Genomic DNA, 24,801 nt, shown 5'->3' with positions numbered 1-24,801 from the left:
AAGAAAGAATATGTAGCTTGGACTGATCAACTGGAATTTGTCGAAAACTTCACATATTAGATTACACAACGTCAAACGATGAAAAGAAATATTGCTTTGGCTGGTGCTGTAGATGCGTGAGAGATATTAATTTAGGAAGTTGTGCTGTCTGTGGTTAAACTTTACAACATTATGGTTTGAGGTTTCATTCTGCAGTCACAATGGCGTGATGTCTATGTATTAATCATTAGTGCTTGGTTGTAGTTTTTCAGTATATTAATGCTTCTAAAAATTGCAGCATTAGAAATAAACAAATGTTAGTACATAGGTGACCATGAATTATACAAAGAAACAAAGGCCAGAACATTTTTTGACCAAGTCCCCAATTTCTGACGTAAGTCCTTGTCACACTGTAACTTCAAATCGAATACGTTTGACTACGTCACTCCACATGATTCGAATGATTACAAAATTCGAAAAGACAGTTTCTTTTGAAGTACAATGTGGCAGAGGAAGGAATGCAGTTGATCGGACGTCTGTCGAAGACGTCCCACAGTAGTGCAGGAGGAATCGAGTGGTAGTGTGCAAACATGCAGTGCACGGGGAACTGTACATGCCTGCGAGCACGATGCAGAAAATCTTACGACACATCCTGTACTGCTATCTACACATAATCGCCCTTATTCGGAAGTGCCTCCCGCTGACTTGCCAGCAAGTCAAACTTTCGTCCTGGAATTTCTTGCTCGCATGGGCACTGAATGGACATGGAACACTTTGTTGAGAGATGAAGCCTATTTCCATCGACAAGGACATGTCAACACTCAGACTTGCAGAACATGGGCAACGGAAAATCCGCATGCACATTAACTGGTAACCCTTGATTCTGCATAGGTGACTGTGTAGTACGGATCGACGTCATCGTTTATCGTAGGACAGTATTTTTTTGAATGCTGTTACCTGCACCGTCACTGGTAAATATTATGAGGGTCTTTTGGGCACCAACATCGTTCCAACACTTCAACAGCGTGGATGTGTGGGAAGGATCATTGTAATGCAAGATGGCGCTCCTCCGCACCTTGCATAGCCAGTAAAGCGGCTTTTGCAGAGGATCTTCGGAAATGCTGGTATCATCAGCGGCCTTTTCCTACAGCCTAGTTGACCAGGTCACCTGATCCTAGACCGTGTGACTAGTGGCTGTGTGGTTACACGATTGTGTTCAGTGCTTCAGTTACGAACGTAGCTGAATTGAAGGCACGAATTGCGCAACACATTCTGAACATGACCCGGGGACACTCGGATACGTTACGGAACTTGCTGTTTCTCGATTTTAACTTGAGACAGGAAAGGGAAACGGTGGACAGTATATTATTAAACATGTTTTGCGCCAGTCACAACGAGAGCTATAGACGAAAAAAAAAAAAAAAGCAAGAGAGAAACCATTCCCCCATCCTACTGTTCAATGTGCGTGACTGCACAACTTCGGCAGTCAACATTGGTGGCACTGTTAATTACGCAAACCCATTCGTCACAAAATCTTATCACATAGGGTGGGAAAACACGGTTTTTTAATTGGTCTGGGGTCAAATACCGCATGAAAAGCAAAATGACATCTTTTTTTAGTTTTTGTGAGGCCAAAAACCGCATAGAAACCAAAATGAGACGGTCTATATAACTGTCGTGCGACATTCTTCCATGTTTTAATTAAAAAAACATAGATCCACTTACTCAGTGAATCAATGATTTTTAATTAAATTCTGGGAGAAAGTAGATGGATCAATGTTTATCAACAACAGAATCGCACATTTGATAAATTTCGCTCGTAGTGAGGCCCTAACATCGAATCCCAACGATTGTTCCAAATTACCCAGTTCTGCTTCAGTAACACTTCAAATTAAAATTATATTTGTGCTATTAAGGGCACTTTCAATGTCAGCACTTTACGCAGTTCACACATAAAGTTTGTGGACCTAACGGTTATGGTTTATGTACCATTTTTTTCTGAAGATATAATTAGGTATAAGGATTGAACAGTTTTATTCTGTTTTCTTGTTCCATTAGAGGTTCATTTCAGGCTTGTACTCTGTAAGAAAAGTGCAGCACCTTCCTCCCGCATCGTCCTCAAAACTGAGTTTCTAAAGGAGCTCTGTCAGTGAGACAATAACTTGAAAGAAATTATATAAACATCGAGTAAGAAGTTAAGTTTTCGTTTGTTGGGCCACCTTTAATATAATGTTGTGAATAGTAAGACGAACTACTATTTGCAGTATAGATGGGAGTGAATTAAAATTCCACAAATGTCACGAATAACTGACATGTATTGGCCTCATTTGAGTATAAGTGGATATATTGTAAGTAATGACCTTTCAACTCACAGCAGTTTCTATTCAGCTACTTAAATGTTTTTCTCCTCTGTGCTGCCCCCCCTCCCCCCGCCGTCTCACTCACCGCACTTCAGCCGTCCATTTCAGTATACTACTTGTCATCAGCATGGAGCTTGAAACATCGGTCATGCGAAAATCAGCTCGTGCTTTACCCATGGATCAACGCAGTCACATAGATGCAGAATGTCTTGGCTTCAGAAAAATATTTTACATTATACCACACAAACCCTTATTAAATAAAGTGACATCGTATCAGGTACCAAGTAAAATTTTTAACTCTATTAAAACTTTGTTGATATGGAGTACGCTGGACGTTGTCTTGGATGGAGAACCATCGACAGTTCTTTAACTTCCTTCAGGCGTGCACTAGGGAAATGTGTTAGGATTCTAGTTGTTCATGTGCCATTAGGTTCCTTCAAATAGAACGAGCCAGAGGGGATGTGATCGTAACGCCATTGTGTGGTCGCTATAAGAGCGTTGAGACTTCAAACTCACCGCTAGAGCGACACAGGCACACACCCACGTGTCAACAAAGTGAGCACGTGTACTGGTCAACCGTCCACTGCACAGAGTCGTGCTCATAACGCAGGAATGGAGACTTCAAAAGAATAGCAACGAGATGCACTGTGCTTCCTGACAGCGGAAGAAGAACGGGGAAAGGAAATTCATCGAATTGAAATGAGGACGGGGCGTGAGTCGTGCTTGGGTAGCTCAGTTGGTGGAGCACTTGCCCGCCAAAGGCAAAGGTCCCGAATTCGAGTCTCGGTCCGGCACACGGTTTTAATCTGCCAGGAAGTTTCATATCAGCGCACACTCCGCTGCAGAGTGAAAATCTCATTCTGCAAACATCCCAAAGGCTGTGGCTAAGCCATGTCTCCGCAATATCCTTTCTTTCAGGAGTGCTAGTTCTGAATGGTCGCAGGAGAGCTTCTGTTAAGTTTGGAAGGTAGGAGACGAGGTACTGGCAGAAGTAAAGCTGTGAGGACGGGGCGTGAGTCGTACTTGTGTAGCTCAATAGGTAGAGCACATGCCCGAGAAAGGCGAAGGTCCCGAGTTCGAGTCTCGGTCCGGCACACAGTTTTAATCTCCCAGGAAGTTTCAATAGCACGAGTGTACTAGAGAGGGCCGAAAGGAAACATTTCTGCGTGGAATGAGGATAGCTGTTAGGAACCTGTGAAGCGTCGACTACGCTAGTAAAACATTATAAGAGTTCAATATTTTATTCTCAATGTTTACAAGTCGCCTTTTTTCAGCTGTTGCTCATTCAGCTTCGTGTTGGATTCTGGCTGACGCTGGTTGAGTCAGCTCAGCGTTGAATGTCCAGAAGACCATGTCAGTGGAAGAGATAGAACTCGTTATAATTCGAGAGATGTTTGAAAAGTCCGTGCAAAAATAAAAACTACTTACCTGTTGGGGGTAAACCTTTCTTATTTTTCGAGATAGTCTTCTTTTAGACTTATACACTTCGTCCAACGCTGCTCTAATTTGTTGATCCCTTCCGAATAATGGGAATTGTCCAAGTCTGCAAAATAGCTATTAGTTGCTGCAATCACTTCCTCGTTTGGTTAAATTCTTTGTCCCGCCAGCCGTTTCTTCAGATTCGTGAACAAACAGTAGTCCGAGGGAACCAAGTCTGGAGAACAGGGGGGATGTGAAATGAGTTGGAATCCTATTTCCATTAATTTTGCGACCACCACTGCTGAGGTGTGCGCTGGTGCATTGTCGCGATGGAAAAGGACTTTTTGCGGTCCAATCACCGGCGTTTTTCCTGCAGCTCGGTTTTCAAACGGTCCAATAACGATGAATAATACGCACCTGTAATAGTTTTACCCTTTTCCAGATAGTCGATGAGGAATGTCCTTCGCTTTTTTGGTGAAGGTTCTCCCTTGGTAACCCACTGTTTAGATTGTTGTTTGGTCTCAGGAGTATAGTAATGTATCCATGTTTTATACAGAGTGACGAAACGACGCTTAAAGTCCTGCAGATTCTTCCTGAACAGCCGAAAACCATCCTTGCAACACTTCACACGATTCCGTTTTTGGTCAAGCGTGAGAAATCGCGGAACCCATCGTGCGGTTAACTTCCTCATGTTCAAATGTTTATGCAAAATATTATGTACCCGTTCATTTGAGATGCCCACAGCACTAGCAATTTCACGCACCTTAACTCTTGTGTCACCCACCACCACATCAAGGATTTTATCAATGATTTCTGGAGTCTAACCTCCGCAGGGCGTCCAGAACGTTCAGCATCAGTTGTGCCCATATGGCCACTCTGAAAATTTTGAAGCCCCTTGTAAACTGTTCTAATCGAAGGTGCGGAGTCACCGTAGCGTTTATCAAGCTTCTCTTTAGTCTCCAGAGGCGTTTTGCCTTTCATAAAGTAATGTGTAATCACACACGAAATTCTTTTTCGTCCATTTTTTGACAATCGCTCGACTTCCTTGATTGACACGAATGCCAAACACAAAGAAATAGACCAGTATGTCTGAAACTTGGTGTGCATTCTTTCCAAAGATGCTACTAACTAAAGATGACCTCGATACGAGCCGGTTGTGCCGTCCCTCGGACTTTGCACGGACTTATCAAACGTCCGTCGTATGCCTTACGAGTTAACGAATGTGCTTCTCTCGCTTCCATTGGTTTTCTGCTACAGCCTACTCGCTGTTGAAGGCGTATCCTCACTCGACAGACGGTGTCGTAATGTGTCGACGACACGAAGCACATCTGTCTCTGGCGTCAGTTTGCCTGTTGCAATGGACATGAGTTAATAAATTTTTTATTTCTATCCGTTACTATTCTGAGCTGTAACAGAAGAGGCCGTACAAAAAACAAAGGACGCCCCTTACAAGGTCAAGGTGTGGCACAAGCGATTGAAGGACGAACCACTATCTGCCGCGCGGGATTAGCCGAGCGGTCTCAGGCGCTGCAGTCATGGACTGTGCGGCTGGTCCCGGCGGAGGTTCGAGTCCTCCCTCGGACATGGGTGTGTGTGTTTGTCCCTAGGGTAGTTCAGGTGAAGCAGTGTGTAAGCTTAGGGACTGATGACCTTAGCAGTTAAGTCCCATAAGATTTCACGCACATTTGAGCATTTTTCGAACCACTATCTGGAACGTCACACCGCATTACCGATACCCTTGTCCAGTACATACTCGTATACGCCCTTATTGAAGAACCGCGAGTTACGATGGCAGCAATTGCCCCAGAACTCGGATTGAGCGTCGGAATGACAACGAAAGCGCACTGTTCTCTGTACACTTGTGCCATTCTTCGATGGCACTACACCCCTCTGCTCTTTCTTTGAAGTCTCTATTTCTTTATTTTCAGTACTACTGAGTGAAGCGAACGGCCAAGGTGTGCACGTCCTTGCTCCGTCGTCATGTTGGTGTGTCCTCATGTTCTTGTAGCGGCAAGTTTGTCACCTTGTCGATCTTGTAGGGTAAACCCCCTCTTCCGTAGGCAAAGGAATTACGATTCCTTCAGCAGTTTTAGTTTTGCAGCATTCGGATCGTTTATCTCTGAAGGAACCTAATAACCGCTCTGGAAAGCTTAAGGACGCACTAGATAAAGTAACTCAACACATTAACTACGCAGTGAAAACGAAAGGAAGTGCTGGGGCATGTTGCTAAATGTTTCCTGGCTGTGCACAGGAAGTTGGACTACACAAAGCGAGAGGTCATCGTCACTAAAGTGCCAAAAGGGGCAGGCACCGCAACACGAGGCAGTTGGAGGTACTGGAAAAGAAAATGTGTGCCAATCAGAGAGCATTCGCGGTTCACTGTGGTGGTTTCATTCATTACAGCGTGGCCCACAGACAATATATGATTGACTTTACACAGGGGAGCATCTTCGGGAAACTGGAAGAAGGACGAAGTGTGACGAGTGTAGCCTTAGGATTGGTATTGCTCACAGCATTGTTTCAAGATTTTGGGAAGCGTTACAAGCCACAGATAATGCTGCCCGAAGGAGAGACGGTTGTCAGTCATGGTCCACCACAGCAGCGGATGGCCGCTACTTTGTGCAAGCGACATGAAGGGACCCGCGGCAAACAGCAGATGAAATTTCAATCCCACTTAACAGGACTGTAAGGTACTCAACCTCACGCTGGACTGTGACGCTGCGAATGCGTGGGGATGGTCGCTTTGGTCGCAACCAGTACGCTGTGTTCCGTTAAAAATGTAAATGTCGTGTGACTAGGGCCTCCCGTGGGGTAGACGGTTCGTCGGGTGCAAGTCTTTCGATTTGACGTCACTTCGGCGGCTTGCGCGTCGATGGGGATGAAATGATGATGATTTGGACAGCAAACCATCCAATCCCTGAGCGGAGAAAATCTCCGACCCAGCCGGGAATCGAACCCGGACCCTTAGGATTGACATTCTGTAGCGCTGACCACTCAACTACCGGGGGCAGACTGTATTCCGTTGATATCCGCACATCGGCGATGCAGTCTGCGATTGTAATAGTATCTCTGCTTAGCAACGTAAATAGAGATCGTAGAATAGTGTACTCTCAGAAATAATCTAAAAATATAATTGTTACACAGTTCAACTTTAAGCGGTGTCCAGTGTCGTTATAGCCTTTTTACAAGCAATTGACACAAAAGTTTCGTTTGTCTGGGACCAGAATAGCGGTTCTTACGGCCGTCCTGAACAGACGCGCTGTGTCGCTTCAGACGCGGTGCTGCTCTGTTTGGATGTCGCTAATTTCTGTTCTTTCTGTGCGTTACAGTGTTGTGTAAAATTGTGATTGTGTGAATAAAGCGTTTAGTTTCCTTCTTTTTGGGACCTGTTAACTATTGGAATGGTTACCATGTTTCCCAGGAAGTTTAAGATATGGATTTGACAAAACAAGCCGTAATGTCCAGTCAAGTTTACTAGAAATTCATGGCTGGGTCGTTGATGTCATTAGTATTACTTCGGATCAGACGCACACTGCTTATTACGATTTGGAGCAATATTGCTTTTTTGTGGAGCTGCTTATCCCATTAGTGATTTTACAGAAATTTGAAGGAAAAGCTGAATTCCGCCATCGCGACAATTCGGTGAGTACAGTTTTCATTCCAAATTATTGTTTTGGTTATAAACACATCAGAGTATTTAATTTGCCTCCTGTGGTAGAAAAGTGCTACTTAAAAGACGTTTTATCATATGGAGACATCAAGCAAATTCGTAACGAACGATGGTAAAGCAACACAGATTGCAATGCTATAGTGGTGTTTGTTCTGTCGAGATGCATGTCAAACAAAATATCCCTTCTCATATTTTGGTTTATGGTTACAAGGCCCACGTTATTTACAATGGACAGACTTTGACTTGTCACATATGTAAAGAAAGTGGGCATCTCCAGCAAAACTGTCCAAACAAGGTGTTTGTGTCGCAGAACAATTTACAACAGCGTAATAGGTTAACACTGGCTGATCTTGTGAACGAAAATCAGATGACGAGAGGTGAAGGTTCCAGCATTACGGGAAATATGAAGGACAGGCCACAAAATCTTGAAGCATTTCCACCTTTATTTAGGAAAGACGCTGAAGAGAACCCATTGCGAAAAGTAGTGTAGTCACTAACAAGAGACGTCGAACTTTTGACAGTTGTAGAACAGATGAAGAGGGAATCAATCTGTCGTTAGATGCTCTAGGTGCCATTCAGTAAACAATATTGGAAACTACAATTTCAGTCAATATTGTTAGCATAGATTGAAACTCAGAGACAAGTATACAGGTAGACAAACCGAGTACACCACCATTAACCAAATATTTAGAGGTGACGTCACAGCTCCATTCTGCAGACCAGGACGCGCCGTTAGCTGACAATACTCGGGCCCAGTTAATGCCACAACCCTGCACTGCAGTACCGGTATGTCAAAATCAGTGTGAACAGACTCACCCGGGTATGCAACTGAAAGCAAACATGACGAGGTAGCGAAAAACTGTCAACAACAGACGACGTCGCCGTCCATATCCCACAAAGAACAAGAGGAGTGTTAGAACAATAACAAACAAACAGCAAGCGAAAGTGATTCGCAGAAGTGACCGGGCGTAGGAAAAATGTTTGCAAAATGCGTATGCGCCGCTCTCGGCAGATGAGATGGTAGCACACGGGTGACCCACAGATTCACCGAGGCTGCCCTCGATGGAAAGCTACTCAGGGAGTGGGCGGAGTAATTCGGTGAAGGACAGTGTCGATGCAAACCGTAAGAAAAGTAAAAAGAAAGGTTCAAATGAAAACCGGGACGGTAGTCTGCCGTCAGATTCTCAGGAAGGATCCCACATGGAATGGCATGAAATGATGGACTAGAAAAAATGAAAATAAGAAAAGGCCAGACTCCAGCGCTACGGTCATATACGATTCCCACGTTAAACATCAACAGGATAGGGTGGGATGTAAAAATAGCAGCTCTGAAACAGTTTCTACAGGTACATGAGTCAGCGATGGACATTGCTGTCCTGCAGGAAGTGATATCCCAACAACAAAATTTTTCCAGTTGTGTTGGTTTTCACAATACATCCACTGAAACGAGAGTTGGCACGGCCATTTTAGTTGGAAGAGGCATTTCCGTACATAACGTTGATAGATCAGACTCGGAACGAAGTATTGGAATAAATGTAGCAGTAGTTAATATTGTAAATTTATATGCTCCTTCGGGCAGCACTAATAGAACTGCAAGAGCCACATTCTTTAAGGAAAGCGTAATTTATTTACCCAGTAAAAAAACCCTGCAACTTATAATTGGGGGAGATTTCTATTGTGTATAGAGTCGTAAGGATCAAATTCCCAACTTCAATTACTCAACTGACTTGAGAGGCCTTGTTGTTCATTTAAACTTAAAAGAAGCGTGAGAAATAAAGTATCCAACAATGGTGAACTTCGCTCATATTGTTGCGAATTCCTCTAGTAGAATTGTCAGAATTTACGTATCTTAAAATTTAGCAGAGAGAGAGTTGCAAACAGAAACCTTTCCCGTTAGTTTTTCCGACCACAATGCGTTGTTAACCTGCGTACATTTAACACCATAAACTACCCGAAGAGTAATAAGCCAGTGGAATCTAAACATATCGATATTACCAGAAGAAGACTTAGAAGAAGCCATAACCAGAGCTTGATAAATGTGTTTCCGTTCTTTGCACAACTTTCAAAGTGTGCTAGAATGGTGGACCCGACGGGTGAAACCGAATCTAAGGAAAGTTTTAATATATTTTAGTATATATAAGGCCAGAGAAAGGAACATGACTGTAGAATTCTACCATAGCGTGCTAAGGGACTCCTACAATCAGACAGATGCAGTTCCTACAGGATTAAAAGACATCAAGCAAACAAAAGCAAAGTTAAGAAGTTTGAAACGTAAGGAACTGAAGGGACTCCAGATAAAATCCAAAGCAAAGTCAGTCACTCAAGATGAGACTGATGCTTTGTACCATCTTGTCAGAAACTCCAAGAATAGAAGAAGAATTTTCACGGATGAACTCCAAATCGATGATGGAACCATAATCTCCACACAGAAGAAATCTCAGCGTACTATGAACGCATGCAAGCATCAGGGGAAACAAATGAAGAATATGATGAGCTCATTGGTACGTATCATCCACGAATGTCATGAGATGACGATGTGAACATTTCTTCGGACGTCACCAAGGAAGATGTATTGGAAATCGTGCGCAGCTCTCCCGCTAGGAAATCTCCAGGATCTGACGGACTGCCCACTGAATTCTATAAACAATTTTGGACCCTAATAGTAGAGAAGTTCGCCGAAGTCTTACGGGGAAAGCCAGTGCCTGCAAAGTTCAAACAATGGAAAATTGAGTTGATCCCGAAGAACAGAGGCTGCAAAAAATAAACAACCTACGGCCGATTTCGCTTTTAAATTCGAAATATAAACTATAGCTCGAGTAATTAATAAGCACCGCTGACATCATAGGCCAACAGCATTCCCGCGCTTTTAGAAGGACGATTTTACAAATTGCGCTAACATAGACAAGTATCATAAAATGTTGACTGCTTTTCATAGACTTCCATAAGGCATTTGATCAAATTAATCACAAGTACCCGATAAAGGCAATGCGCTGAACGGACTTCCTGCCAAAAACCATCGACATCATCAAGAACATGGCAATGGGTGTTACTGCACAAATCTCCGTTAACTGTCAACTGACGAAACATCTGCATTAAAATAAAAAAGGGGCGTTATCCGAGACAGCCCCTTATCCTGGCTTCTGTTCATTATATCGCTGGAACCTATCCTGATGCAGCTACAGCACAGATTAACAGACATTACCGTTCCAGGGACAAACACCGTGGTAGGTGCCTACGCGGACGATGTAGGCGTAAATCATCAGGGACCACGCAGATGTGATACCACTTGAGATGGTACTTGCAAAATACTGTTCTGCATCAGGTGCGTGGGTAAATGAAAATGAGAAAATATTACTTAGATTTTCTGGAAGATCGAACAGCGTTTTGTACGACTAATCTTGAACTGAACTGTAATCAGCTCTGTCACACGTCTCTCATATTCAGCCTCACCTCTTAACGTAGGACCGATTTCACGTCATCTGAACTGTCGCCAATCATGCTTCTCACCTAGTGAAATACGAAGGGGAGTTGGAAAATAAGTTTCCCCTGTCGACTGTGGTCAGAGTTGTGTGTGAAAGAAAAAAAAAGAGAGTGAGACATTAAAGATAAGTCATATCTTTATTTTTCTACATAATTTCGAAGTACATTGAGAAATTTATCATACCGCTTTACACACGGAAGAAGCGTTGAACGGCTTGTTTGACTTCAGCATTGCTACCAAAGCGCCTTCCGCCGAGAGTCTTCTTCAAAGCAGGAAACAGATGGAAGTCACTTGGTGCGAGATCCGGACTGTAAGGGGGATGGTGTAGGCGCTCCCAGCCAAGAGTTGCAATATGGTTTTGTGTTGCCATCGCCGTGTGTGGTCTCGCATTGTCATCCAACAGCAGAACGCCTGATCTCAGAAGGCCAGGCCGCTTTTTCCAAATCATCTCTTTCAATTTCGACAGAGTGCCACAGAACCGCGCAGCATTGATGGTTGAATCCTTCAGGAATTCCAGCAGCTAAACTCCTTTGGCGTCCCAGAAAACGGTGAGTAACACTTTACCTGCAGACGGAGTGCTTTTGAACTTCTTTGGGACAGGTTATGACGGATGTTTCCACTCCACGGGTGTGGCCTTCGATTCGGGCCACGTTTCATACGCCGTCACAATCCGAAACAGAAGGTCATTGCCAGATTCATGGTAACGCACGAGCTGTTCCATGCTGAACGCCATGCGAACTTCCATGTGTGTCGGGGTCAGTTGGCGGGGCACCCATCGTGCTGACACCTTCCTATATCAAAGATTGTCGTGGATGACCTTTGTGAGCTCGCTCATGTTTGATCCCAAGTTCAACCGCTTTAATCATGTCATGCACCTTCCTGACATCTGCATCTGTAGCGTCTGTCCAGGTCTCGGTGTGTCCTACACTTGCTGACGTCCATAACTGAATGCTGGCACCATCTCCGCACCATCTGCCTCGACATCACACCTGACCCATACACCTCAACAAGGTGGTTATGAATTTCTGTGCCTGATACTCTTACTTCCGCCTGTGACCACGACAACAAAACGCACCTTCTCTCCATAGCTCCGGGAAAAGACTGAGCGGTTGGCCTCTGCTTTGCGCAGGCACTGCGACAGCGCCATCTGCTTGATCGCGGTCGATCTCTACCCGATGATGTATCGGTGTCTTGCACGTGCGCGTTCACCTGCCGTGCCGTCATTCGCCCACATCACACAACTCTGCCCACAGTCGACAGCGGAAACTTATTCTCCAACTCCCCCTCGTACGTATCGTATACTGTACGTCGTCAGAGATTATTTTTGCACACCGCCTTCTTAACACTCCAATGCTACCCCAAAATAAACTACCAATATCACAGAGCACTCTGACTATCTCATATCACTCTGACACGGTTGCACCTACGGTATGTCTATCTGTAGATAACGTTGAGCAATGCTGGGCATCTCCCCACAGCAACATCTGTGGCTCGTCGAACGTAACTCATGCGTGTACGTGATTTTGTTTGAATGATTCAAGGTGATTCTGAGCAATGCTTACTTTTGAACGTTCTTCCTTCCATCCGCTACAATCTACATCTACAACTACATTTATACTCCGCAAGCCACCCAACGGTGTGTGGCGAAGGGCACTTTACGTGACATTGTCATTACCTCCCATTTCCGTTCCAGTCGCGTATGGTTCGCGGGAAGAACGACTGCCGGAAAGCCTCCGTGCGCGCTCGAATCTCTCTAATTTTACATTCGCGATCTCCTCGGGAGGTATAAGTAGAGGGAAGCAATATATTCGATACCTCATCCAGAAATGCACCCTCTCGAAACCTGAACTGCAAGTTACACCGCGATGCAGAGCGCCTCTCTTGCAGAGTCTGCCATTTGAGTTTGCTAAACATCTCCGTAACCCTATCACGGTTACCAAATAACCCTGTGACAAACGCGCCGCTCTTCTTTGGATCTTCTCTATCTCCTCCGTCAACCCGATCTGGTACGGATCCCACACTGATGAGCAATACTCAAGTATAGGTCGAACGAGTGTTTTGTAAGCCACCTCCTTTGTTGATGAATTACAGTTTCTAAGGACTCTCCCAATGAATCTCAACCTGGCACCCGCCTTACCAACAATTAATTTTATATGATCATTCCACTTCAAATGGTTCCGCACGCATACTCCCACATATTTTACAGAAGTAACTGTTACCAGTGTTTGTTCCGCTATCATACAATCATAGAATAAAGGATCATTCTTTCTATGTATTCGCAATACATTACATTTGTCTATGTTAAGGGTCAGTTGCCACTCCCTGCACCAAGTGCCTATCCACTGCAGACCTTCCTGCATTTTGCTACAATTTTCTAATGCTGCAACTTCTGTGTATACTACAGCATTATCTGCGAAAAGCCGCATGGAACTTCCGACACTATCTACTAGGTCATTTATATATATTGTGAAAAGCAATGGTCCCATAACATTCCCCTGTGGCACGCCAGAGGTTACTTAAACGTCTGTAGACGTCTCTCCATTCAGAACAACATGCTGTGTTCTGTTTGCTTAAAACTCTTCAGTCCAGCCACACAGCTGGTCTGATTTTCCGCTATATTCCGATATTTTGCTATATGTAATAGAGCTGCATCAACCCCCTACTCACAGTACTCCTTCAGGGAAAGTGGGTCACACGTTATAAAATTTCGCCGTAACTACTCCAGACGATTCACAGCTATTCCGCAACATACACAGCCACTCACAGACGTAGGCGGGCTAGCAGTGTGTACTCACCAGTGTGATGACGGCGCAGGCGGCGAAGAGTGCGGCGGTGATGGAGAAGACGGCGAGGCGCAGCCAGCGGTGGGCGCTCACCGTGTGCCGCCCCTCGTCACCGGCCGCCGCCCCCGCCGCCCCCGGGCAGCCGCCGCCCACGGCAGGGGTGGGTGACGAGCCGCCCCCGGGGCACCGACCCTCCAGCCAGCACAGGTAGGCGAACACTAACAACGCGCATAGCGTCGCCCCCAGGGACCCCCACAGCACCACGCCCCTGCGAAAAGACCAGCATTGCAACCAACAGCCAAAAGCTTCACAAAACATACAACAGAACGTGCAGCCCAAGCAATAACAGCAATACAGGACATCAAAAACATCCGCCTTGAAACAGCCATGAAATTATTCAACACAAAAATCTTTCCAGTCCTGGCCAATGGCATGGAGGTTATATGGGACCACCTGACAGAAAAAAATCTAGAAACACTAGAAAAGGTAAAATCGACCTACCTAAAAAGAGCACTAGGTCTCTCAAAGACAACAAGATCTAGACTAGTGTACCTGCTAGGGAGAGAGACATTCCTAATTGAAGACATCAGACTTCGATATATGATGCCACACACCAGGGCTTCCAGAAAGCAACTGAATATCATGGAGGACAAACGAGAAAAAATATGGCCCGAGTTCTATGGCACCGAAGCAGCTCATGGACAGCACCAAACTTCGAACAGCGACATGTCGTAACTAGACTTTCTATTCACGGCTTTCATCATCTAATCTGCAAAAACAAAACTTATCATGACCCAACCACAACATGTGTATGTGAACTGTGTAACGAAGCCTGTGAACGATATCACATGGAACTGTGCAGTAAAAGAGTGAAATCGATAAACGAATATGCAAAAATGTAAAATGTAAATGTAAAATGTTAAGCAAAGTAACTGTATATGGCTATTTGGCTGCAATTTTATTAAATAAAGACCACCATCTCCCTCAGTACCTGCCCCTGGCAACGGACCAACCTCGCTCAGTGTTGCTCTGTCTCTGACACGCTAAACAGCAGCATTTCGTCGGTGCCCTTGGTTACACAGACATATACCGTTCGGCGACCACAAAGAAACATCCCTCACCGGGGCTTACAAAGCTACACTCAGCGTGGCTCTACTGGTGAAACTTGGCGTACGAACACTAGAGCTATCAGTACGAGAGAGAGGCGCACAGTATTCGTTTAGAGAGAGCGAACGTGAAAAGGCAAAGAAGATACTAGGCACAAGAGCTACAGTGAAAAGGAAGTAATGGACTGCTTCGATAGGCAAAGGCTGAAAATCTGGAACAGGACACACACAGGGAAGAGAATTAGTTTTTTGATACAGTCGACCAGGACTCCTACAGTTATGATACCAACAGAGAAAAAGAGAAACACTAAAAAATGTGAAGAGCACCGAACCATCAGTCTAATTTCTCATGCAGCTAAAGTCTTGCTGAGAGTGTTGAATAGAAGGTTATATGGCAAGCTGGATAGAGGGATTGCAGAGGAGCAGTTCGGATTTAGAAGAGAAAAAGGAACAAGAGATGCTATTGGCCTGTTAAGAACTATAGCAGAAAGATATATGGAAAAGGGTAGAGAAATATTTGCTGTATTTATAGATTTAGAAAAGGCTTTTGACAGAGTTCAGTGGAACAAGCTGACGGATATTTTGAAGAGGAAAGGAGTAGATTGGAAAGAGGGACGAGTGATACAGAATCTACAGGGTCCGGCATAAAAAACTCCCCGATTACAAAGTAACGTGCAGCGGACAGTAGAAGGAGCAGAGTGGTGGGGGGCGCGTCGTTAAGTAGCTGCCTACGTGCCGTTTTCAGTGTACGCCATGGCGTGGTCTGGTGAACATCGTGCCTTCGTAGTGGAAGATTTTATTCAAAATGGCGAATCGCCTATTAATACTCAACGTGCTTTTCGCGTTCGCTTTGCGCTCGGACGACGGGACCCTGTTCCCGATAAGAAAACAATTTATTCTTGGGTTGCTAACTTTCGTGAGACAGGTTCCGCATTAAAAAGGAAACCACCTGGACGACCACGGACTGCAACAGGCCCCGGAAATGTTGATGCAGTTAGAGCTTCAGTTCAACAATCTCCTCGACGATCCGCTAAAAAGCATGCGGCAGCATTACGGATATCTGATCGAAGTGTGAGAAGAATCTTGCATCGAGATCTTAAAATGCATCCTTACAAAATTGTAACTACGCAGGAACTGAGTGAACGAGACTGTGGTGTCCGTGTAAGTTTGTGCCAAGACCTTCTTCGGAACATTCGTGCCAACGATATTGTGATTTTTTCTGATGAAGCACACTTTCACCTTGCCGGAACAGTGAACAGCCAAAATTGCAGGTACTGGTGTGAACACAATCCCCAAGAACTTCATCAACGACCACTTCATAGCCCTAAAGTAAAAGTATGGTGTGCTGTTTACAATTCCGGAGTGATCGGTCCTTACTTTTTCGAAGAAAATGACAGGAATTTAACCGTCAACAGGAATTTAACCGTGAACGCTATTGTGCCATGCTCCGCGACTTTCTCCAACCGCAACTAAGGGAGCTTTTTGGTGAAATAGAGAACGTGTGGTTCCAGCAAGATGGTGCTACAGCCCACACAGCGCGGCAGTCACTGGCATTGGTGAAGGAAATGTTTCCTGGACATGTGATCTCGTTGCGTGGAGACATTGGCTGGCCCCCACGATCGCCGGACTTAACGCCCTGTGATTTCTTTCTTTGGGGCTATTTAAAAGCAAAAGTTTATGAACAACGTCCACAATCTTTACGAGCCCTGAAAGAAGCAATTACACAAGAGGTTGAAGCTATTCCACCTGAAATGACTCAAAGAGTAATGAATAACTTCAGGGAAAGACTCAAACAGTGTGTCGACAGTGCAGGAAGCCATTTAAGGGATGTTTTATTTAAAAAGTAAGACCATAAGAGTATTTTCTAAAATGGCATAATATGTACTTTTATTTAGTATAAATAAAATTGTTCTACCTTATTTGGTTTTGTTTTTATTAGCTTTCCTTAAAGGGGAGGTTTTTCTGCCGGACCTTGTATATTTACACCAGAAAGTAAGGATAAGGACTGGAAATGAAATGTCAGAAGGAAGCAGCATTGGACGAGGTGTTAGACAAGGTTGTTGCCTGTTGTTTAACGTATACCTTGAAGAGATTATTGCGAAAAGCTTAGATGGGAAAAGAGTAATATGTATTGGTGGAAAGAGAATAGAATGTATAAGATTTGCTGATGACATGGTATTAATGGCCGAACGTGAGTGGACAGTGAATAACATGCTCAAAGATCTGAATGAAGCTTGTGTGGAATATGGGATGCAAATAAACACAGCAAAAACAAGGAGTATGGTTATCAGTACAAGACGCAGACTGTCCAATATTAAAATAGGACAATCTACCATTAGCCAACTAAGTGAATTTAAATATCTTGGAAGCACAATAACTGAAGACTTGAGATGTCACCAGGAGGTGAAAACTCGAATTGCCATAGCGAAGGAGGCATTCAACAGAAAGAGGAGACTCTTACGTGGCAAATTAGATAAAGGACTAAGGAAAAGGCTTGACAAATGTTTTGCCTGGAGTGAGGCAGAAACATGGACGCTAAGACGAGAGGATGAAAAAAGGTTAGAAGCATTTGAGATGTGGATGTGGAGGAGAATGGAGAGAATAAGCTCGATGGAAAGAGCGAGTAACGAAAGGCTTGGTGAGAGAATATGTCTGCTGAAGGTTGTAAGAGAAAGGAAAAAGAACTGGTTGGGACATTCATTGAGAAGGGAGTGCTTGCTAGCAGATGCTTTGGAAGGATTGGTTTGTGGGGGAAGACTGAGAGGAAGAAGGAGATACAAGATGATAGACGACGTAAAGGGAAGAGGAAATTATGCGGACCTGAAGAGGATGGCAGAAGACAACTACCATGTGGAAACCTGCCTTTTGGCAGAACACTGATGATGATGATGATGACCAGGAAATACGCTATCTACTGTAAATTTTTATTAATGTTAGGGACTGAAGACTCATGAAGTCAAGATCGCACATGAAATTCCCTTTATTTGGATAAAAAGAAATGTGTGTGAAATCTTATGGGACTTAACTACTAAGGTCATCAGTCCCTCAGCTTACACACTACTTAACCTAAATTATCCTAAGGACAAACACACACACCCATGCCTGAGCGAGGACTCGAACCTCCGCCTGGATCAGCCGCACAGTCCATGACTGCAGTGGTACAGACCGTTCGGCTAATTCCGCGCGGCTTATTTGGATCGATTGCTAGCTAACAATCTAGCCATCTTCAGGTCATAAAACGTACTTGATTAGTGTTGGTGCCATCATGGCTTCACACACTGTTAAAATCTTTCTTAAAATGACAACATCCACACATGACATAATTAAAAATACTTTTTCAACGTTCGTGACCAGTGTAATTTAACGATGGTCATAAAACAAAGTCGTTATGCTGTTACATGGTAACTAACAAAATCGGTATTTACATCATGAAAAGATGAACTTCAAGTTTCATCGAGCTATCTTACATGGTAGTGACATATAATGCGAATGTTACTTTCTTTTAAGTTTTACATACCAGTGTATTTGTAGCACACTCGCAGAGAGATGTTTTGCTGACTGGCTCTGGCGGCATGCGCAGCTATTTGACTCAATTGTTGTGTCGACACGTCGTTACAGGACTGGACTAGACTGACTGAACGGGGTTATGGGACTAAACCGTGAGGTCATCAGTTCCGCAGTTCAGAACTTACTTGCGTAAGATGGAGGTGTCCGTTAAAAGTGGGCGCATCCAGTCAGAAGGGTGAAACTACAAAACAAGAAAGCTAAAAATCTACACAGTAGAAGGCATAAAAGGGTAGGCCAAATCTTAAAACTGGAAAAACAGAGGGATAAAAGAGCGGTCTTTGCAAGGGGAGTGGTCATGGGTCCGAGACTCAGAAAACACGAAGACAGGCCCCAACCACAACCACCCTGCCCCTACTCCAGGAGTAAAGCAAAACCTTATAACCGAAAATAAAAACCACTTTCATATAGGAACCTGAGGACCAGTTCAGCCTCCCGTCAATTGTCAGCTAATATTAAAGACAAGGAATCTGGAAGGTTCTACTTAGTACGAAGAGCCAAGAGAGGGGACCTTCCACCAATATATGAAATACCGTCAGGCTGGCTCCACAGCCACGTTAGGCAAGAGAAAACAACGGGCGAGCCTAGTATGACAGATACCTAGATGGCCTGACACAGTGGACTCCCTAGAGGAGCAGAAGGAAGAGCGAAGATGCATATCTGCATTGGAATCACCGAAGGCAGTGAGGGTCAAGTATCTGCCTCTCTAGTCAAATGGTCAGCCTATTCATTCCTTGGGATGCCCACAAGCCTTGGGACCCAGAGAAAGGCAACTTCGCAGGCTTCACAGCCAAGGGCATGGAGGAGGTCATGGATAGCAGAGACCAAAGGGTGACATGAGTGGCGTCGGTCTATAGCCTGCTGACTGCTCATTGAGTCAGTACATATTAAAACTCTGTGGAGGGAGGCCTGAGTAATAAAATGGAGGACACTGTTAAGGCTAGGAGCTCTGCTCTGAACAGACTACGAGATCTCGGCAGTAAATGGTGTTCCACGCCAGCAAGAGACGTAAAAGTGTATCCAATCTTTTGTATCATTTTAGAACCATCAGTGTAGAAGATGACAGAATTCTGTAACTCTTCAAGGATGGCATGTACAAGATGCTGGAACAACATACAGGTGACAGAGATCTTACGATCTTGGAATATGTCGATCCTAATCTGTGGTATAACTACAATTCAGAGGGGGGGGGGGGGGGGGGAGGAAAGACGCAGGGCTCATTCCAGTGAGTGGAGATGGGGAGATGATGGAGATCCTGAAAAAGAGAAGTGAGGATGCATTCCAACTGGCAATCCCACCTGAGGGCAGGTATCAGGAGGAAGATATTCCAAGTTTGCAAAGAGGGCAGGATACACGGGATGATAAAGGAATTGCCGAATGGTCGAATGCCGATTGCGCAAGAAACCACGAGTTGACTCCATCGTATTTGTAATGGGGAAATACCCGCTTCTGCAAGGAAACTGTAGACAAGACTAGTGCAAAAGGCACTGATATCCAGATACATCCCATAATGATTAAAAGGGTCAAATCGTTTCAGAGTGGAAGGAACTGCTAAGCCATAAATCACACAACCATAATCTAGTCTGGAAAAAACCATACTGCAGTAAAGGTGGAGAAGAGTAGCACAGTCTGTACCTCAAGATGTGCGAGCCAGGACCAGAGACCTTTAAGGTTCCGAATGCAGGTAGTCTACAGGTGGCGTATATATGGCAGCCACGACAGCTTTTTATGAGAAAGGAAGTCCGAGAACCGGTGCTGTGCTACATCGAGGCGCTGGTTGCCTAAAAAAGTGCTGGATCGGGGTGTACTGTGGCTCAACGGCAAGAATGCATAACCCGTGTTTTCGAGGGAGAAAACTGGAAGCCATGGGAAAGGGCCCCTGTAGAGGCCCATTGGATGGCACCTTGGAGCTGGCGTTCAGCTGATTCTACCGAATGGGAGCTGCAGCAGATGCAAAACTCGTCGACATATAATGCCAGTGTAACCAGAGGCTTAACAGAAGTTACAAGCCCATTAATGGCAACGAGGAAGAGTGTGGCTCTTATCACAGAATCCTGTGGGATACATTCTCCTGGATCCGAAGGATGCTGAATGAAGTGCCAAATCTACCCAGGATAGCCGGAGGCATAAAAACTCGCACCTACAAATCGAAAAGGGGTGGAAAGCCCCAGTCATGGAGGGTAACGACAATATTTCGGTGCTAAGCTGTGTCGAATGCGTTATGTAGGTCAAAGAAGACTGCACAAGGTGTCGGCGTTTAGCAAAAGCCTATCGGGTTTCTGTTTCCATTCTGAGTAATTGATCAGTTGTAGATCGTTCGTCCTGGAAGCCACACTGATATGAGAAAAAAGACCCTGAGATTCGAGTACCCAGCATAATCGGAAGCTAACCATCCACTCGAGCAGTTTACGAAGGAAGTTGGTCAGGCTAATCGTTTGGTAGTTGTCGGGAGACATTCCGTTCTTCATGGGCTTAAGTACATGAATAAGTATACTGTCTCGCCGTTGTGAGGGGAAGATAACCATGAGCCAAATGCATCTGAAGACACTGAGTATTGTTGCCTCTGGGTAACTTGGTGTTGGATCATCTGGTTGTGGATGGAATCTGGGCCTGGGGCTGTGTCACGCGCAGATGTAAGAACCTGCAAGAATCCCCATTTAGTGAAAGGATCATTATAGGCTTCAGCTTGGCGGGGATTGAAACAGAGGGGGGTTTCTTCAACTCATCGTCTCTGGTGGAGAAAGACAGCAGGATAGGTGGAGGATGCCGATGCTGTCAAGAACTGCGTTTCGAGGTGTTCTGCAAGGACTGATGGATCAGTACACAGAGCTCGCTTTAGGATGATACCCTGGACAACTGATTGTCGCTGGCGGCCCAGAAGGCTACGGAGCTTGGACCAAACCTGGGATGAAGAGGCATACATTCCCAGGGAGGAAACACAGTGATTCCAGCGTTTCTTTCTACTGTGCTTAATAAGATAGCGAGCCCTAGCACAGAGATTCTTTAAAGCGATAAGGCTAGTCTGTGAAGGGTATCATTTAAATCGTTGCACCGACCATTAGTGGTCCTGGATAGCGAATGCTACGTCGTTGGTCCACCAAGGGATTGGTTGACGACATGGAGGACCTGGGGATATAGGGACAGGAGTGCCAGCGACGTGAAGAATAGTGACAGAGACGTGTTGTACGATCACATCAATCCAATCAGAGAGAGAGGCGTTGCTGGCCGAAGTGGCCGTGCGGTTGAAGGCACTGCAGTCTGGAACCGCAAGACCGCTATGGTCGCAGGTTCGAATCCTGCCTCGGGCATGGATGTTTGTGATGTCCTTAGGTTAGTTCGGTTTAACTAGTTCTAAGTTCTAGGGGACTAATGACCTCAGCAGTTGAGTCCCATAGTGCTCAGAGCCATTTGAACCATTTTTTTAGAGAGAGGTGTTGACGTGGACAGCAAACATATATAAAGCCCGGTTGGTTCTGCATAATGCCCATCTTTGAGGCATGTCTGGCTGGAGGCGGCAGGGGAACGAAAGAATCACCAGTGAGTGTTCACTATCACAAAGATCATCATAGGGTGACTAGTGTTGTGAAGTCACGAGAGTAGCTGAGGAGGTCGTGAGATAAATGGCAGAAAAGGTACCAAGAGCAGCACTAAAGCATTCAGGAGATCCATGAAAGTCTGCAATAAGTTGGTCATTTAAAAAACCGCTACCCTTTGAAGTGGCCCACTCCCACAGGGGCTTGTGTGCACTGAAGTCACTGAGGAGGTGCTACGGGGGCAGGAGTTGCTGTTTAAGGCAGGCAATTCAACTTGACGAATTGACCTATCTGGGGGAGGTATACATCGCAAATGGTGATTCCTAGGGTCGGTCGCACTCGTTCCGCTACTGCTTCCAGGTTGGTATGAAGGGGGACCCAGTCACTAATAGCATCAGTGTGAAGGAAAGTGCAGACTCCTCCAGATGCTATCTTGGGGCCCACACCAATCTGACAGGACGCCCGATAACCACGAAACGTTGGAGAATGGTTACCATGGAAGTCTTGAAGAGCAAGACAGAATGCAGAACAAGTTGTTACATTTCCGGTAGGTGACTGTAGTATCCGTCGCAATTCCAGTGGATTATAGTGTGTTGAGAATTCAGGCTAGACAAATAGAAGCTGAGGGGAGATCATGTCACTGTGTCAGTGGTCGTCACTGACGTGAATGGTGTGACATCCATAAAAACAGGGTCTGATTCAGAGTGAGAGGGAGGGGGGCGAAAGCCCCTGGGATGTTGGGGAAACCTCGTCCGTGTGTTGCTCCTTCTCCCTTGGAGGGAGGGAGAAAGTGTTATCAGTAAGGGAATAGGTGACTGCGATGTCTGCATTGGACAGAAAGCAAGTGGCTTTGGGGCCTCAGAGCGTGGGCCCCTCATCTGACTGTAGGTTGTAGGCTTTCTGTCTTGAGAATGTTGGGGAGTGGTGTTCCGAGACGGAGCCCCGCCCCTAGTAGGAGCCAGAGAAGTGGATTTGTTCTCTAGGTGAGGAGGAGGAGGGGTTCCTTGATGGGAATGGATGGGAGCCACTGGAGTGGAGGAAAGGGAAGGGGGGGGTAAGGAGGAGGGGAGACGAGGGGAAGACATAACTGAAGCAAAGTAGGTGAGAGATTCACGGGGTGAAGTCTATCAGACTTCACCATCAGACCTGAAAGTAGCTAAGACTGTCAACGATCTTTATTTCTGTATTCTTTTTTCCTTTGTATACACTGGACATACTGGTGAGCAGAGAGAATGTCTACATAGTTAGGCAGTAGGGTGCAAGGGCACCCCACATGAAGAGGGCGACCACCGTCACCACCCATAGGAGTGGCATAGCGTCACGAGAACATGTGGCTGAACTTGAGGCAACGGAAGCAACACGTGGGAGGTGGAATGTACAGTTTGCGTTGCATCTGTATACCATTACCTTTACCTTCTCGGACAGGGTATCTTTTGCAAGGGCCAGGATGAAAGCGCCAATGTCTAAACGATGTCGTTAGGTACGCGCTGGACGAAATGAAAGCCACATAATCCAGATTAGCCCTGAGCTCATCGTTGGACTGGAGGAGAAGATCCTCATGAAAAATTATACCTATGTCATAATGACACTTGTGAGGGGTGATATTCAACGGTATGTCTCCTAAGCGGTCGCAGCCACAGAGGCAGGCTGACTGACTGGCAGGAGTTGCCTCTGTAAGGAGGAAGCCAAATCTCAACTTGCTTAAGGACTTGTCCTCAATACTTTCCACAATAAGGGGTTTGGTGGAGGCAAAAGTCTTCCTATCAATCCTGGTACAGACCAAGAACCGCAGAAAGGGTTTTGCCCCAAGCCAGCGGGCCTAGCCTTTCTACCAAGGGGAACCAAAGGGGGGAAAGTCTGGGGAGGCAGAAACAGGAACTGAGAGAGAACTATTGCTAGGAAGAAAAGCGGCCACGTAAGACGGCCAGAGAGTTCAACATCTTTTATGTGCCAAATGTCCATCCACTACGATCAGGGGCTCGCCTGGTGGGCGTCATCCACCCACAGCAACGGCCGCCTGGCATGACGGTCGTTGCCGGGAGTTCCGATGCCCTAAAATGATAGACAATCGCCCCTAGGCTATCGCGAGGTGTTCAGAGAGCAGGTACGAGCAGTGTGATCCCTGTTGTGTCAGCGGTCTCAGCCAGATGGGGCTATCGAACTGGTAACCTAGCAAGGAGGCGAAAGGACTACGGCTAGAAGGAAGGGAGGAAGGAAAAGGGAGAAGGAGAGGAGGAGGAAGAGGAAGAGGAGGAGGAGGAGGAGGAGGAAGAGGAAGAGGTCGAGGGGAACCCACACCAAAGGCGCTAGGGAGGGAGTTCTTCCCCACCTGCTCAGATTCCAAATTTAGAAATGGAGGCCAAAACCGTGAAGTCCAACAGAAGGGGTAAAAGCAAACAACCGAAAACCGCAAGACGAAACGAAGTCAGGAGCATAGCTGGGCCGACATAGATAAGAACACCAAGAGAGGGAAAGGAAGGGGCAAAGGGAAAGGAATAATGACAGGTAGGGAGACGGAAGGGGAAGGTAAAGCAGCGCAGAAATGAAGAAAGGCTGCAATAGCTCAGGGGCTCGTGTGTACCACACATGTACACACAAAAGAGCTGAGGGCCCCGTGAGCGGGAAATTCAAAGAGATAGTCGAAGTGTGGGTTAGCAGCACAGGAAGAGAAAGAGGAAGTAGAGCTGCAAAGGCTGGGGCCCCGTGAAAGTCAAGCACGTAATCACCAAAGACTTTTGAGCCTCCTTGGGGGGGGGGGGGGGGGGGGGGAAATTGTTACTGCAGTCGTGTGGCACACTGAAGTAATGAGTTTGGATGTGTCGTTAGCCAAGTGCCTTCGAGACAGTATGTGAATCACTCTGTCCCGAAATTTTAAGACAACCGATATTAGAAAAAAGCTGTTCGAT

The 24,801-nt window shown here is 45.6% G+C and overlaps 1 protein-coding gene across 1 annotated transcript in view; it reads right to left on the bottom strand.

Moving 5' to 3' along the window:
- LOC126473799 (adenylate cyclase type 2) overlaps positions 1-24,801 on the bottom strand; it is a 324,328-nt gene that overhangs the window by 87,925 nt on the left and 211,602 nt on the right. The window contains exon 11 of the mRNA XM_050101077.1: positions 13,705-13,960. Coding sequence (XP_049957034.1) covers positions 13,705-13,960 — 256 coding nt within the window. The remainder of the gene's footprint in view (positions 1-13,704; positions 13,961-24,801) is intronic.

This window comes from Schistocerca serialis, chromosome 4 (assembly GCF_023864345.2).
Source record: "Schistocerca serialis cubense isolate TAMUIC-IGC-003099 chromosome 4, iqSchSeri2.2, whole genome shotgun sequence".
In the NCBI taxonomy this organism is placed as follows: Eukaryota; Metazoa; Arthropoda; class Insecta; order Orthoptera; family Acrididae; genus Schistocerca; species Schistocerca serialis.
This window is presented reverse-complemented; position numbering and strand designations above follow the sequence as displayed.